This window comes from Leptinotarsa decemlineata, unplaced genomic scaffold, assembly GCF_025532065.1.
Source record: "Leptinotarsa decemlineata unplaced genomic scaffold, Ldec_3_MD MMD2_tig00026354_RagTag_RagTag, whole genome shotgun sequence".
Taxonomy (NCBI): domain Eukaryota; kingdom Metazoa; phylum Arthropoda; class Insecta; order Coleoptera; family Chrysomelidae; genus Leptinotarsa; species Leptinotarsa decemlineata.
In genome coordinates this window covers 22,664,461-22,678,655 of record NW_027412702.1, presented here as the reverse complement: position 1 = coordinate 22,678,655, position 14,195 = coordinate 22,664,461, and the positions used below count along the sequence as shown (strand labels likewise).

General features: G+C 36.2%; 1 protein-coding gene across 2 annotated transcripts in view; it reads right to left on the bottom strand.

Annotated features, from left to right (window-relative positions):
• MCU (Mitochondrial calcium uniporter) overlaps positions 1-14,195 on the bottom strand; it is a 212,708-nt gene that overhangs the window by 81,346 nt on the left and 117,167 nt on the right. The window contains exon 3 of one of the 2 annotated variants that reach the window (XM_074184571.1): positions 10,203-10,245. The exons of the other annotated variant lie outside the window; for it this stretch is intronic. Within the exon in view, the coding sequence (XP_074040672.1) occupies positions 10,203-10,245 (43 nt within the window). The remainder of the gene's footprint in view (positions 1-10,202; positions 10,246-14,195) is intronic. 2 annotated transcript variants of the gene reach the window in all.

Below are 14,195 nucleotides of genomic sequence, written 5' to 3'. Positions count from 1 at the left end.
ACAACCCGTTCAGCAAAAGGAAAACATAAGCCACAGAGATCACTTCACGTCTGCCATCATCCTCCTGTTCTGCGACAACAGGAGGATGAGCCAATGCCGGGAAACATTTTCAACAACACTGAATACCTTGCCTCATGAAAACATGTGGCCTTTCCTAAGGTATTTCAACTCGAGGAAATTATTGGCCTATACAAATATTGTACCGTCATCGGTAAAGTTGAAAATTTTATTGTGCTCACTGCCAAGTCATTTATAAAGGTAATAAATATAACAGGGCCAAGAACATTGCTCTGAGGGACCCCAAGCAATGCTTTTAGAGTCAGATCATACAAAAATGTCTGTACTGATATCCTTCAGTTTAGTCAAATTGATCAGGGTCCCGTTTTTTCGAAACAAAGCTTAATGAATGCATATTTCAAATCTAAGCAGTCGTTTGTTTCAAGTGATTTATATATGATGCCGCACGATGGTTCAGCAATAATTTCGATCGACTTTTTGAGTATGAAGGTTTATATTTCATATCTAGAGCTTTTTTAGCCATACTCAGATTATAAACGAGCCAAAAAGGATATACAATTACTCTGGATACAAGAATTCCTGAGCTTTATACAAACATTTTAGTCTCGAATTACCATTTTTTGATGAACTACCAATACGTAGGTACTGAAGAACAATCCAAATCGCACAGAATTTGGCAATATATATGTAATTGTAATAATGGGAAGATTTTCAAGGCCATTTCCTAATTTTGTATTGTCTGCACGTTTCTCTTAGGAACGGTTTCAATAGTCTTTTTCTAAACTACTTTTGGCATTGTGACTGTATCAGATTAAAATAAGCCAATGAATTGATGGATGTAACCGTTAGTTACTACGTGGTAGGAGATGAACATGAAAAATTAAACTTTCTATGTTTTTTTACCAACTTTCATTTGTAACTGACGTTACTGCAATTTCGTCCTATAAAGAAAGACATTTTCCAACTTATATTAAGTAGTTTCTTTTCATAAAATAAGTCACGTCGCTTCCTCATCTCCTTAATTATACTTTCACGTTGAACGTGTTGGCTGAAAATAACTAAACAGACATTTATTTAAAAATGTAGCAATACTTCTCGAGAACTTGTAATCCACAAATGATTTACAGCATACCTTAAACAACTGAAAACACATTAGATTATTACACATTGACAAAATGAAAGTTATGAACAAAATCGTATTCATTTACTAATCAACTCAAATCTCACATCTCCTGAATAAAATCAAACAAAAACTTCAAAACAAAATTCAATCATTACTTAATTAACACCGACAATGTTTGCATTCTAATAAGCACTACCCCGTGGAATACTGATGAAGGGGAATTCCCATCCTATTACACTGGAACAGCAGCCCGATAGAAAACAAGTATATGGTGTCATGCAAATGTTAAGTGACTGCTTGAAACTCAACGTTAACATCACATTACGCTAGCCAAGAGTGCTGTATCCATCGTCGTTACATTTCAATCCAGTGATAAGAGTGATGGAGGACATAAATATTCATGAAGACACGGTTAAGGATCGCCCGTTAAATTCCCCCTTGTTTTGACCTGGAACTCTCTTCATAGCGACCAGACGGTTTGCGGATTATCTCCTTACGATAAGGTCCTATGTTACTGAAGTGATAACTTCTCATGGAAGGGTAAACAGTTCAGTTACCTAACGCGTAACGGCGCCAGTTTGTCTGGCTCCCCTTTCTATTCTATTCGACCCTCCACCACAACCCGCAAGGGTTTATTGTGTCTAACACCTATTCACATTCGACCAAATAAACCCAGAGGCTTAACGAAGCCGATTAGTTTTCCGAGAGTCTAAGTCTCTGCATATGATGATTCAAATGACAGTGATCTGTAAGAAGGCCTGTTATACATCGTAGTTCATCCCTATTTCAGTCCAAAATCTGTTTGGTATCAATGTTCGAAGGGTGAATAAACTCCTTGGAGTGAGCCAATCCTGGAATATTCTGCCAGAAGTCCATAAATCTTCTTTCCATCCAGGTGTTCGATCTTTGTTTGGCGAAGCCTAAAGGGGGCTTTACACGCTACGATAAATCGTAACAATTGATTGAACGATTTATCGCTCCTACAAATCGAAAGAGTAAAGCACTGTTTACATGCTACGATAAATTGTAACGATTTCTTGTCAGATGTCACTTACTTGATCTTACAAAGTCCTGGTCGTTCAAGAAATGAAGACGGTCGAAATACCACAAACTAGGTTTGTAAATGTCATCCGCACCAGCCCCAGATTTCGTTAATGTTTTTTTACGACAGTGTTCCTATCTGCAGACAGAATTGGCCGCGGTGGTAGTGCGCCCAATTCACGATCGGAAGGCCGTGGATTCGATTCCCGCCTCGACCGGATATTTTTCTCTAGAGAATTTATCTGGTTGAAACTGGGATGATTCTGCAACCGTGTTAGGAATCACAAGTTGAAAGGTAAGACCTCGTTAGTCCTTAGCTCGCACAAGTTTCTCAACTTTCTGAGAGTTGTCGTTTGTATGGGGGCGACAGCTGATTAACGGAAAAACAGATTTTAAGACATATTTTTAAAAACTCCTTGAAATTTTTGACTAGGTCAATATAAGCTAGGTCTCTTTTGTTCCTGTCAGAGTATCCTTTGCTCTTTACGATCCACAAACAGGTAAAACTTCTATAAAGTTCTGAAAATTCAATTAAAAACTCACGAGGTGTTTGTTTACTTGCATTTTCTGCCATGTTTAACTACAACACTATGTCATGAAACAACCTTACAGTGCAAAAGCGATAAATTGGTGCAACTGTTACACATTCCAACACATCGTTACGATTCCCAGAAATTGATGCCGACCGGCTTCAACCATCCACTCCAACTCCAATCCCAATAAATCGATACAATCTCCCGTTTACACACAACGACAAATTATTACAATTTGATCGTTACGATAAACTGCTACAACTTATCGTTGCGTGTAAAGCCCCCTTAAAGCGATGCCAATGACAGGTTCTGGTCCGATGGAGCTGTTTGCAGCTTGCAGCATTGCAAGCAAGGGAGTCAGCAACTTCATTGCCTTCCAGGCCAGTATGGCCAGGAATCCAGATCAGAGACAATCTGTTAAGTCTTCCTATCGAGGAGAGTCGGTTTTGGCAATTTGATACCAATTTACACGTTGCTCGGTACGAGCCAAGAGCTTCCAACGCCGAAAATATTTTTATTGACTTGTGTATGAGGTTGGAATTCTCAAATCTCTCCGCACACAATTCAATAGCGTACATTTCCGCTTGAAATACAGTCGCATAGGTTCCTAGGCAGGTTGATATCTCTGTTCTGGATCTGCGACTGAAAACACCTGCACCAGAACCGGAAGGTGTTTTTGATCCATCTGTGAACCAACAACTATCTGCTCTTGATATTTTTCGGAAGATCCAGTCCTCTCTACTCGGGAACAGTACTTTACAAGGCAGTTAGTAGTTAAAAGTTGGAGGCATAGAGTTAGAGGCTGTCAACCAACAGTCTGTTGATTGCTTATAGACAGACCAAGAGTCTGTCTATAAGCAGTCCATCTAGTATCTTCGTCAGAAAAATGTGGAGAGGAGGTAGATCTAGAAGGATCTCATGGCAGCTGACATACAGCAGCGTATCACACATTCATTTAATACATTTAAGTTCTTTCATATTTATAATACCCATCAATTATCGTTTCATCATCCATTGATATATTTTTTGTTAAAGAAAACCAAATTTCTTTCAACAAGTATTTCTCTATTTAATTTTGGTAGAGTTTCAATTTGACATTGAAGCCAAACCACCCAACAGAATTGGCTCTCAAGAAAACGTCCAGCCCTTTCTGAAAATGTTTGTATACAGCTCAGAATCAAATGCAAACAAAATGAAACATACCTCTCCGAAAGAAGGGTTTTGCAGAGAGTTTCGGTAGAACTATTTTCATGAAACCTCCTGACGGAAGGCCGAATAGAAATTCATTAGAAAGTACTTTAAAATGCGTCCAATTCAAGCTGAAATTTACCGAGTTGGTAGTTATTAAAACTGTTGAAAGGCACAACTTCCCCTTTTCTGAATAACAATTGAGAACTTTTGCAATTAACAAACAAAAAATTTTAAATCAAAAATTATATTCCGAGTACGAAAAGCTAATGAATTGAAGTGATTGCTAATTGAGCAAAAGAAGTAAACAATGAGTTTACGAATTTTAGACATCGGTGGACTTACTTCAAAAGGTAAAACTGAAATCTCTGGCGTATAATGAATTCAAAACACTTTTGTCCAACTCCAGAACTACAATACTCTTTTCGACGTGCGTTTCACCAACCAAATTGGAGTCTTCGAGAGATGAAAAAACTAATTCCTTACTCTAAAACTGGTCTCTATTTATATCTGACAGGGTACATTTACATTTTCAGTTAATCTTCCATTTTCCGAGTAGAAATTTGTAGAGGAGTTTCTCGTAAAAGTTCCCGCTGGTTTCAAGAGAGTGATTCATGGAAAAATAAACACTGAACTGTTTGAAAAGGGCCTTTGTTGCTATTCATAGTTCTCATGCCACACTTTGCTCTTCCCAGACTTTCAAAAGAAATGAAAAATCTAGTGTCATGTAGGGATCTCAATAATCTCACGACATTTTCATTTGTTCTATAGCTGTTCTCCAAGGCGTTTTGGTCTCCGAAATCGTGAATATGCTGCGTGTTCTTTGAAACGAGTTTCAATGACACTCTTAGTCTTACCGATGTATCTTTTTGTCGCAGTTTTTACAGCTCATTTTATATATCTCTGACTTATCAAGTGAGCAAGAAGTTTTATGACTACTTTCATGTTCAACTTTTTCAACATACGATCCACTGTTGAAGTATCTTGGTTCATACGGAAAGACAGTGAACTTTGAATTCATGTGTTTTTGAAAATTTGAAGTTTCACGAAGATTCCCGATGAATTGATGTTAAAGTAACTTACCTATTATATTGGAAGAATACCCGTTGCCTTTAGCCATGCCTTCTATAACATGTTTTACTCTATCGTAAGTACTTTTCTTTACCCTAACTTACGCTCCTCTTAAGGTTTTTCCAAATAAAAAATGTCTTTCAATAATACAGTATATGTCTAACGTACACTAAACACTGAACGTCTGTCCGACGAGAGAGGAGGAGCCTGCCATACGCTGACGTATGCGTGAGAGAAAGGAAAGCCAGACAAACTGGCGCTGTTACGCGTTAGGTAACGAAGCGGTTTACCCTTCCTGATACAAACCAATTTGCAATGCAGTGTTTAGTTCATTAGATTTCATCAACTTCGGAGGCCGAAATCTGCCTCCATCTTCAGAAATGGACAAAATTTAGGTCTATATTTCTTCGACAGATGTCAAAAGAGTTTTGAAATGTGAATTGGGTCTATGTTGTTGATTGGCTCCTGAAACATTCGATGTAATACAAGGTGTTCTCTAATGTTTGAAGATGATTGACAATGTTCGGTCTTCCATTGTCTGATATTTAATTATATATAAAATCAGTTGAAATCCCTGAAAGAACTAATAAAAAAGAAGAATTAAAAATGAATAGCTGAAAATAACGATTATATTAAACAAAAAACCTGAAATTAAATAATAATGAAATAAAATACATGTAAATATAGAATAATTGAGCAAAAAATGAATATAAAAAGTCAAGAGATTTGAAGCCAAGTTACTTCGCGACGTTAGTATTGGGTTCAATTTAAAAAAAATGGCGTGTATCGTTTTTTATTGATTTGATAAATTCTGAAAGATTTTGAGCTGAACTTGAATCGCAGATCCCTTCAAATTATTTTATATCACGATCTAAAATGATTACCAAATGATGACTATTCAGTAAATTAATATTGATGAATTCTATTTAGATTTTTCAAACTATATCAACCTACATCAACATTGATTTTTTTACTACAAAAATAGTGAATATACCTCTATTGCGCGTTCAAACCGTTTTTCAGCCAGACATAGTGGACCTCATCATAATGCCAGAAAAAAAAATGAAATTTTCAAACACATAAGCTTTTCAATGTTTCCAATGTACCTTCAAAATACCTGAAAGAATCTGTAAAAAAATTTAAAAAAATAGCTGAAAAAATAACAATTAAATCAAGCAAAACAACTGATATTACAATGAAATAAAATACAAGCAACAAAAAAAAATTAAACTAATTAATATGAGATGAAAATTATCACCCGAAGACGATTGTGGATTCTAACAATCGAAACGTTGTGACGTAATTTGGTTTGGAATCTTTCAATTTCTAATTTTCATTTCTTGGTAATAATTTTATAATTTTCATCTCGTATTAATGAGTTCAATTTTTTTATTTTTTGTTTGTTGCTTGTATTTCATTTCATTGTAATTTCAGTTTTTTTTGCTTAATATAATTATAATTTTTCCAGCTGAAATTTTTTAAATTTTTTCACAGATTTTTGTAGGTATTTCAAATCAATTTATATCTCATTAGTCAATGGAAGTCCGAACTAATGAAATTGGTATTTTTATTCAATATTTTCCGAACGTGAAATATATGAAGATATTATGAAAGAACGCGGAAGAACAACAGATAATCCTGAAAATTGAATGTTGGGACAAAATTCTGAAAAAGGTCATAAAAATCGGATATCAAAGATGCCGGCGTATATTCAGATATCCCACTAGGTTGTATATCTGATTTTCCTTGACATCATATTGTGGACTGTCCTGTATAACAGCTATCTTAACAAATTATTAGAAGCATTGCCTCTAGTTGGATAACTTTGTTAAACACACCTTCAACCAAAACCCAACACAATCGCCTAATAACAAACTCGAAAGTCACACGTCGTCAGGAGAATCAACTGCCACTGGTGAGCCTTCGGAATTTCAATGCAATTTCAATTGAAACGTCCTTACTGAATTTCCACCACATTCTCTATTGGTCGATTATGCCAATACCGCCAAGAACGTCGTTTGAACTCGTAAACATGCCATAATAAATATCGCATAAGATAATCTCGAGCTGCTACTTTTGGCGTTGGCATGTTTTTGAATGAATGAAAATCGCTACTGGTAAAAGGTATTAACACTCGAAAACATTGCATGATTTGGAATAATGAGTTGTTTTTGTGTCACGCTAAGTTTTTTATTTCATTCGGTTGGGGTCATTAGCCACGTACCCCAAAAGATCAACTGCTGTAAATGCCCTGAAAACACGACAGCGACCAAGCTTAGATAATTAAAAACATAATTAAAATGAACACGGAAGAAAACTTCACTCAGATTATTATTTAAAATTGCACACCCTGTCTATTCCTATATACAAGGGGCAAGTATTCGACTAGCACTAAGCACTAACAGTTTCAACATCATAAGAGGCCAAGTGGAGAAGATGTAGATGCCCAAATACCGGAAGATTTTGCGGTGATCCAATCAATAGCCGTATCCCCTACTTTTGACTACTACCCGCACACTATGATCTCCCAGACGATGAACCACCACCACCTATGATGGGACAACCAATTCTGTCATATCATCATCTCCAATCGAACGTTATTTATTACAAAACTTTTTCTCCGATGTACCCTTCTAATCCTTATGTTTTTGTGGCACAAAATCCTGACTTTCATGATTATTCTCGCGACTGTAGATACGAGTATCAGCAGACAGACCAGAGATCGGCAATATGCTGAAAGACCCACATAAGAATTGTCAAACTTTGTTGAAAAAGGAGGAGGGGATTCGAAATGAGGCTGAACTGAGTCCTTCGGCTGAACTCCGTACAGTCCCCGAAAGAACTAATTTCCAACGGCGTTGAGATAATGAACCCTACCCCTCTCGCAAAATCGTGGGCAAGTTTGTTCAAATTCAACAACGCAGACGTTTCGTCGAACCCGTCAACAGTTTCGACGAAGGCGTTTTTGAATAGGCCAGCGAAAACGAGAACTACAACAATCTACTCATATGTCCCTTCAAGCACTCCACAAGGTCCGACCAGTTTGTGGATCCAGACTGTTATAGAATGGGCGAAGTTTCTATCTACACGATCAAGGGAAGGACATTGAGTTTGCAGCCAAAGGATCTGCCTAATCAAAGAAATTACTGCAACATCAACTCGATTTTGCAAGTCATGATCGCATGTACACCACTCTACAACTTACTAAACGGCCTGAGCAAAACATTTTTTCAAACGAAAGGAGGAAAGCTCCCCCGGTTATAGATAGAATGTGTCGTTTCATGAAGCACTTTGATTACTTACGTTCCTGTATTAGAACGAAAAACAGGAAAGTGAATAAAAATGCCGAAAATGACCAGGCAGTTATCCTCAACACATCCCTTGCGATCCGACGTAGCATAACATGCGGACCGACTGGACCCAGAATAGACAAAAAGATGCGGAAGAGTTGCTCGGTTCTCATTGGAATGTACTCAATGAAGAAATGCTTGAGCTAATGGAGTTGGTTACACTGAAGATGAAAAATCTTTTGTTGACTCTGCTTTGAGCAGTGATTCAAGTGATGAATGGAACGTAATGGTATCGAAAAATGACGGAAATCCAACCAGAAGGATCGACATCACCAGTACACCGATAAGCGACATCTTTGGAGGACAACTGAAGTCGAGTCAGAGAGTCAGAGAAGCGCTCAAGGTACTAGCCTCCAAAAACAGTTTAGAGGGGCGGACTTCGTATAAAACTAACGAGCATGTCGAAGCGTGGAAACAAATATTGGTCTGCAAACTTCTCGTTATCCTCATATTGCAAGTTTTTCGAATACAGCCACGACGGTTGCACGATGAATATCAACGCTTAAGAGTTTGGATTCGATTTGAAAAATGATTCGACATTGGTATCGTCGGTAACACATTCCCCGAAAGAGAAGCAGTGCAAGCTATTTGCCGTCGTTTACCACGACGTCAAAGATGCCAACGTCGGACACTACGTGACCGATGCCTTCCACATCGGATAGAACTGCTGGTTAAGGTACAACGATTTTTTGCTCGAAACGGTGCAGGAAGAATGCATTTCATTTGCTATTCTACAGGATAAGCGATACGATCCAATCCAAATAACGATCCCTAGAGGGATGCTGCGACTATCTAGGGTTCAGCATCTGTGGGATTGTACTGATTTTCTTGTTTGATTTTCCATCAAATTGAATTATTTGTTGGTCTTAGTGTATTTTTCATTTCTTTATTTTTTTGTAATTTTTTAAATTACTTTATCAAATCAACATATTAAATGTACAATTCAAATTTCACCAAACAAGTTCAACTTTTTAACGAGACCTATCAGTTTATTATATGAATGATCGTTCAGTTCCGATGGAGATACTGAAACTCTACCAAACATTGAAAACCCAACGGATGTAATTTAAAAAGTCAACTAATGTCAAATGTGTATATCAAAGATTTTATCCATCGGTACGATTCCATACGATCTCCGACCCACAATAATCCTAGGATCAATCGTAAAAAAAAGCTCTTGCAACGGTATATAGAAACTCTCATAGTGTAAGACTTTAGAACTTTCCACATTTGTTATCGAGGAAAAGGGGAATACAATTTTTCTGGCTCCAAAAATATCTGACCTTGACCTACATTTGTATTAGTGTTACGTTCAATTCGACACCTACCCGGAATCCAGGAAAACCGAAAATTCCGGTGAATGCGTATCCCGGAATTGAAGTGAAATGCAAAACTTTTTGTGAAAAGAATTATACAGTGACCTGCTCAATCTCTAGGTATGAACCTAGTCGAACATGTATGCAAATACTTGAGCTTTCGGAAACGTCCAGATTAATCCTTGGTAGCTTATTTTGAATTGGAAATATCGGAAGGCATTACAGAGTTACAACCAACACACGTTCTGGCTATTTTCATAAAATACTGAAAAAACTTATAAATGTAAATTATCGAACAGTATTCATATGATGATTTTCTACTTGTAAATCTAATGTTAATGTAATGTTAATATGTATCTACTGTAAATGGGAAATAATTGGGCAATGAACGCTATTATTATTATTATTACATGGGACTTTTCCGGAAACATGCAAGATGGTTATAAAAAAGTTTACAGTTGAATTTTAACAAGTTTCCTTCGAAGTTAATTACATGCGTAGTCAAATCTTCAATTACTTCAAAATAACATTCTGATTTGAAAGTATCATTATGCGTACTTACGTAACTCATGTAAACGTCTTTTGACAATGATCTTCAAACTCACCTGAAACAAAAACAATAGAATTACTACTCAGGAAATAAATGTCTGTTATAACAATCAATGGGAAGTGAGTCTTACAATTATTGTAGATAGATCATAATTCTGACCTCTACTTATTATTGGCATAATAAAGAATTGTTATTTCAAGGATCTTCAGTTTTTTTCGACTTGATTCACTATTGTTCATTAGTATAGTTACTCGACTGAAAATTCAAGGAGATTGATTTTCTTCGCGACTCTCGGTAATTATTCACCTTTTGTTTCCTTATTAATTTTACAAACGCGTAGACAGAACTTTTTTTTATTACGATTTTTTTAGCATTTTAGGATCATCAAAGCGGACTCAAAGTTTTTAACGAGCAACTTTAGTTGTTCGGGGAAACTGTTTCTGATTGATTCTCTAAAAATGTTGTCTTTGAGATTATATTGAATAAAACGGCTTATAGTTCAAGCTAACAAAAAATGTTCAGAGCTGTCTTGATTTTTATACATTTGTTAACCGACTGACATCAAAACCGCTAAAATATTAGGAATTCATATTGTTTCTGATTACTTCTGGCAGTTTATAAATTGTTATTATCTTATGTGAAGTGATTAAAAACTACATAGTATTTGCCATTCTAAAATATTCGAAATGACGTTATCATAGATATTTTTCCTACTATTTAAAATAATTTTCATACTCTGTTTCGCAATTGTTTTGAAGTTATTACAATTCGTCACATTCAATTAGGTATAATACAAATGCAAATTAGTCAAAATTGGTTTCACAATTGACAGATATACTACGATTTTAGTCTGAGTTGATAAACATTCGATTTTTTACTGAAACCACACTGCAAAGTTAAAGCATTCGTGATCCAACACCAAGCAGTACTGTTTCGGTCCGCCAAAGTATCATCAGTGATTGTCAACAGATTTGGTACTGTAATATAGTAAATACAAAATCTTAAAAGTACTATTTCCGAGAGAGAACTCAATTATACTCGTGTCATTTTCAATAACTGTGTAATTATGTTGAGACAAGTTACATTCTTCCTAGTCTATACGCAAGATTTGCTGAATTGTAACACTCTATTTCAGCAAATAACTGAACATTTTCGAAGACATCACGAGCCCGATGAAGACATCCAAACGATGTTCATACATGAAATGGCTCAATTATATATCAGATAAACAATAAAAAATAATACATATATACATATAAAGCTATGAATATGGGCTCTCAATTATTAATGTTCCACTCTCATTATACCCGAAAATAATTAGCACCAATTGAAATCATTAATCATCACAGCTATAATAATATTCATTTGCAAAACTATTTTTCAATATTCGCTGATAGACTAGAGAACAACGACTGTTCGTCATATATTATCGAGAGCATAATGAAACTCGATTATTAGTAACTATCGTTAGTGTTTTGGCAAATGATCAATAAACCATTCCATTTATTAACGAGCAGATGATTGCTGTTTGAAAACACCATTATTCAATGAAATACATGTAATTTTGAAGTTCGGCATGTGAATGAAATTCAAATGGCAAAAATCATTCTCTTGCTGATTGCAATATGCTGCATGATTTGTTTCTTGCATGAATTGGTTACACATGTAACTTCAAGATTGACAATATTTTCATACAAATATGCATAAATTGTCTCTGCCACCTCAAAGTACAAGAATACTTGAATAAGAAGAATGTGGTTATGAGATGGGAATCCTCTACTTTTTCTTCTTCTATATAGTCTTTTCGAAACCTTCGCCTCATTGTTATAATCTTTGTTTTCAATACGCCAAAGGCATATGATTAACTTTGAAATGCCTAGTATTCCTAACACTTAGGACTTCTGCCTGTCGAAAAAAAAAGAAATGAATTATATATAGACATTTTATTTTTAGAGAGACATGCTTTTATCAACCTAATGTAGAAAAACTGCATTTCATTTTGAGAATGTAATGGAAAGTATGTGTGCTCATTTCTTTCCAAGGGAAGGTATTGTCACCTCTTCTCACTCTTTGAATACTGTGCCTTCATTGAACTCGTTATTGGATCAGGTTAGGTTAGGTACAAAGTGAGTGGGTCTATTCGACCGTCCACCGCAACCCCCAAGGGATTATTGTGACTCACACCTATTCACACTCGACCAAATAAACCCAGCTTCCTAATGAAGCCGATTAGTATGTATGGTGAGTGGTCTTTCAGGTCTGATAGTGAGAGTACGGCTCTGCCGAACTCTAAAAACCTGATTCGGTCCCCAGCGGGGCAGACACAAAGTATGTGCTCTGTTGTTGCATCATTTTCCAAACAGAGACAACACACACTGTCTTCTGACAGTCCGAGTCTCGGCATATGATGATTCAAATGACAATGACCTGTAAGAAGGCCTGTTCGACATCGTAGCAGCGGCGGCTCGTCAGAGAAGGCATGGGAGGCTTAGCCTCCCCATAAAATTTGAGGCTATTCATCGCAATAAATTGAAAGATATCAACAAGCAATTATGATTATTTTTTTCTAAAAATGCTTGGGTATCACTACTTTACCATTAGTTTTCAATATAAATACATGATATGCCCGAAAAAACACTATCACTCACTACGTAGTACGTACCACACTGTATCCTGCATCAACAAAACTCAAACACACCGCCCATGAACGAATAACGAATAAACCATCAACCTTAAATAAGTAATGACATACGTTACAAGGGAGCCAAGCCTCCGGCCGCTTTAAAAAACACAGGCTCCACGAGACCGATCCAATCAGCGACATACGTCCCGATTTGTAATTTCAGTTACAGAAATTATAGCGTTAGAAGCGGCTAGCCTCCAGTTGGTCTCCGTTAGTCGTTAGTGTATGACTGCGTTTGTTTTTTATTTAATTATTCGGACGGGATGCAGGGACGGACCGGAACTGAAAAATATTTTGGTAAATCGTATTAGTGTTTCTTGATAATATTTGTCATTTGTGTATAAAACAGGCAGTATTGTATTATAGCAGTGCTTTTAGGTAATATTTTCAATGTGTTTTCAAAGTGTTTTCTTTTAATTTCAAGTTGTTTTCTGGTTTTAACTTTTCGGTAAGTTTTTTTTTATTTATTATGGATAAGTTGGACGAAATTAAAAATTCTGACGATATAGTCCATTGGTTGCTGTCTTTATCTTATGATGATAAGATTTACATTATTAAAACTCTGGGAAGGCCTCAACCAAATTTGATTTCAATTAAAGCGTCAGGATTTAATATTAGTTGGTAAGATAAATGCGATTGGTTAACCGGCTCCATTGAACGAGAAAAACTTTTTTGTTGGCCCTGTGTTTTATTTTCCGTACAAACCGAATACCAAACGTGGTCTAAAATAGGATACTCCAATTTAAAAAATTTACCTGGTTCTACAGAGAGACATTTTAAATTTAAGGAGCATATATTTTCGTCTTGTAAATTAAAATTGTTTAGCAAACAAAATATAGGTTAGAAACTCTTTGGAAGGTTCGAAATAGATGAACATTTCAACCTAGCAGACCACTATTATAATATTCATGCAGCCATTGTTCACTGTGGTTCTGGCGTTGAATTTGGTCATTATTACGCATTGTTCAAAGACGAAACGGACTGGTTTAAGTTTGACGATAGTCGTGTCACGAAGTGTTCTGGCGATATTTTGAATTTATTGGAGCCTCTGGAGACACCCTACATTTTGTTTTATGAGAGATAGGATATTGGCAGATCAAGATCTTCAGATGATGTGGTGTTGCAGGTTTTTCCGGGTTTTCCTGCAGCTGAAAAAGCAAATACGCCACTGGATTCAATGAAGTCGCCCCGGAGCGCCAATTAATTTTTATTGTTGTTTCTATTTTATTTTTGGTCGAATTTAAAAAGACTCATCGATATTACGATTTATTTGGGTTCCCAAGAATTAGCTTTTCGCGGACACGATGAAACCGAAGATCCGA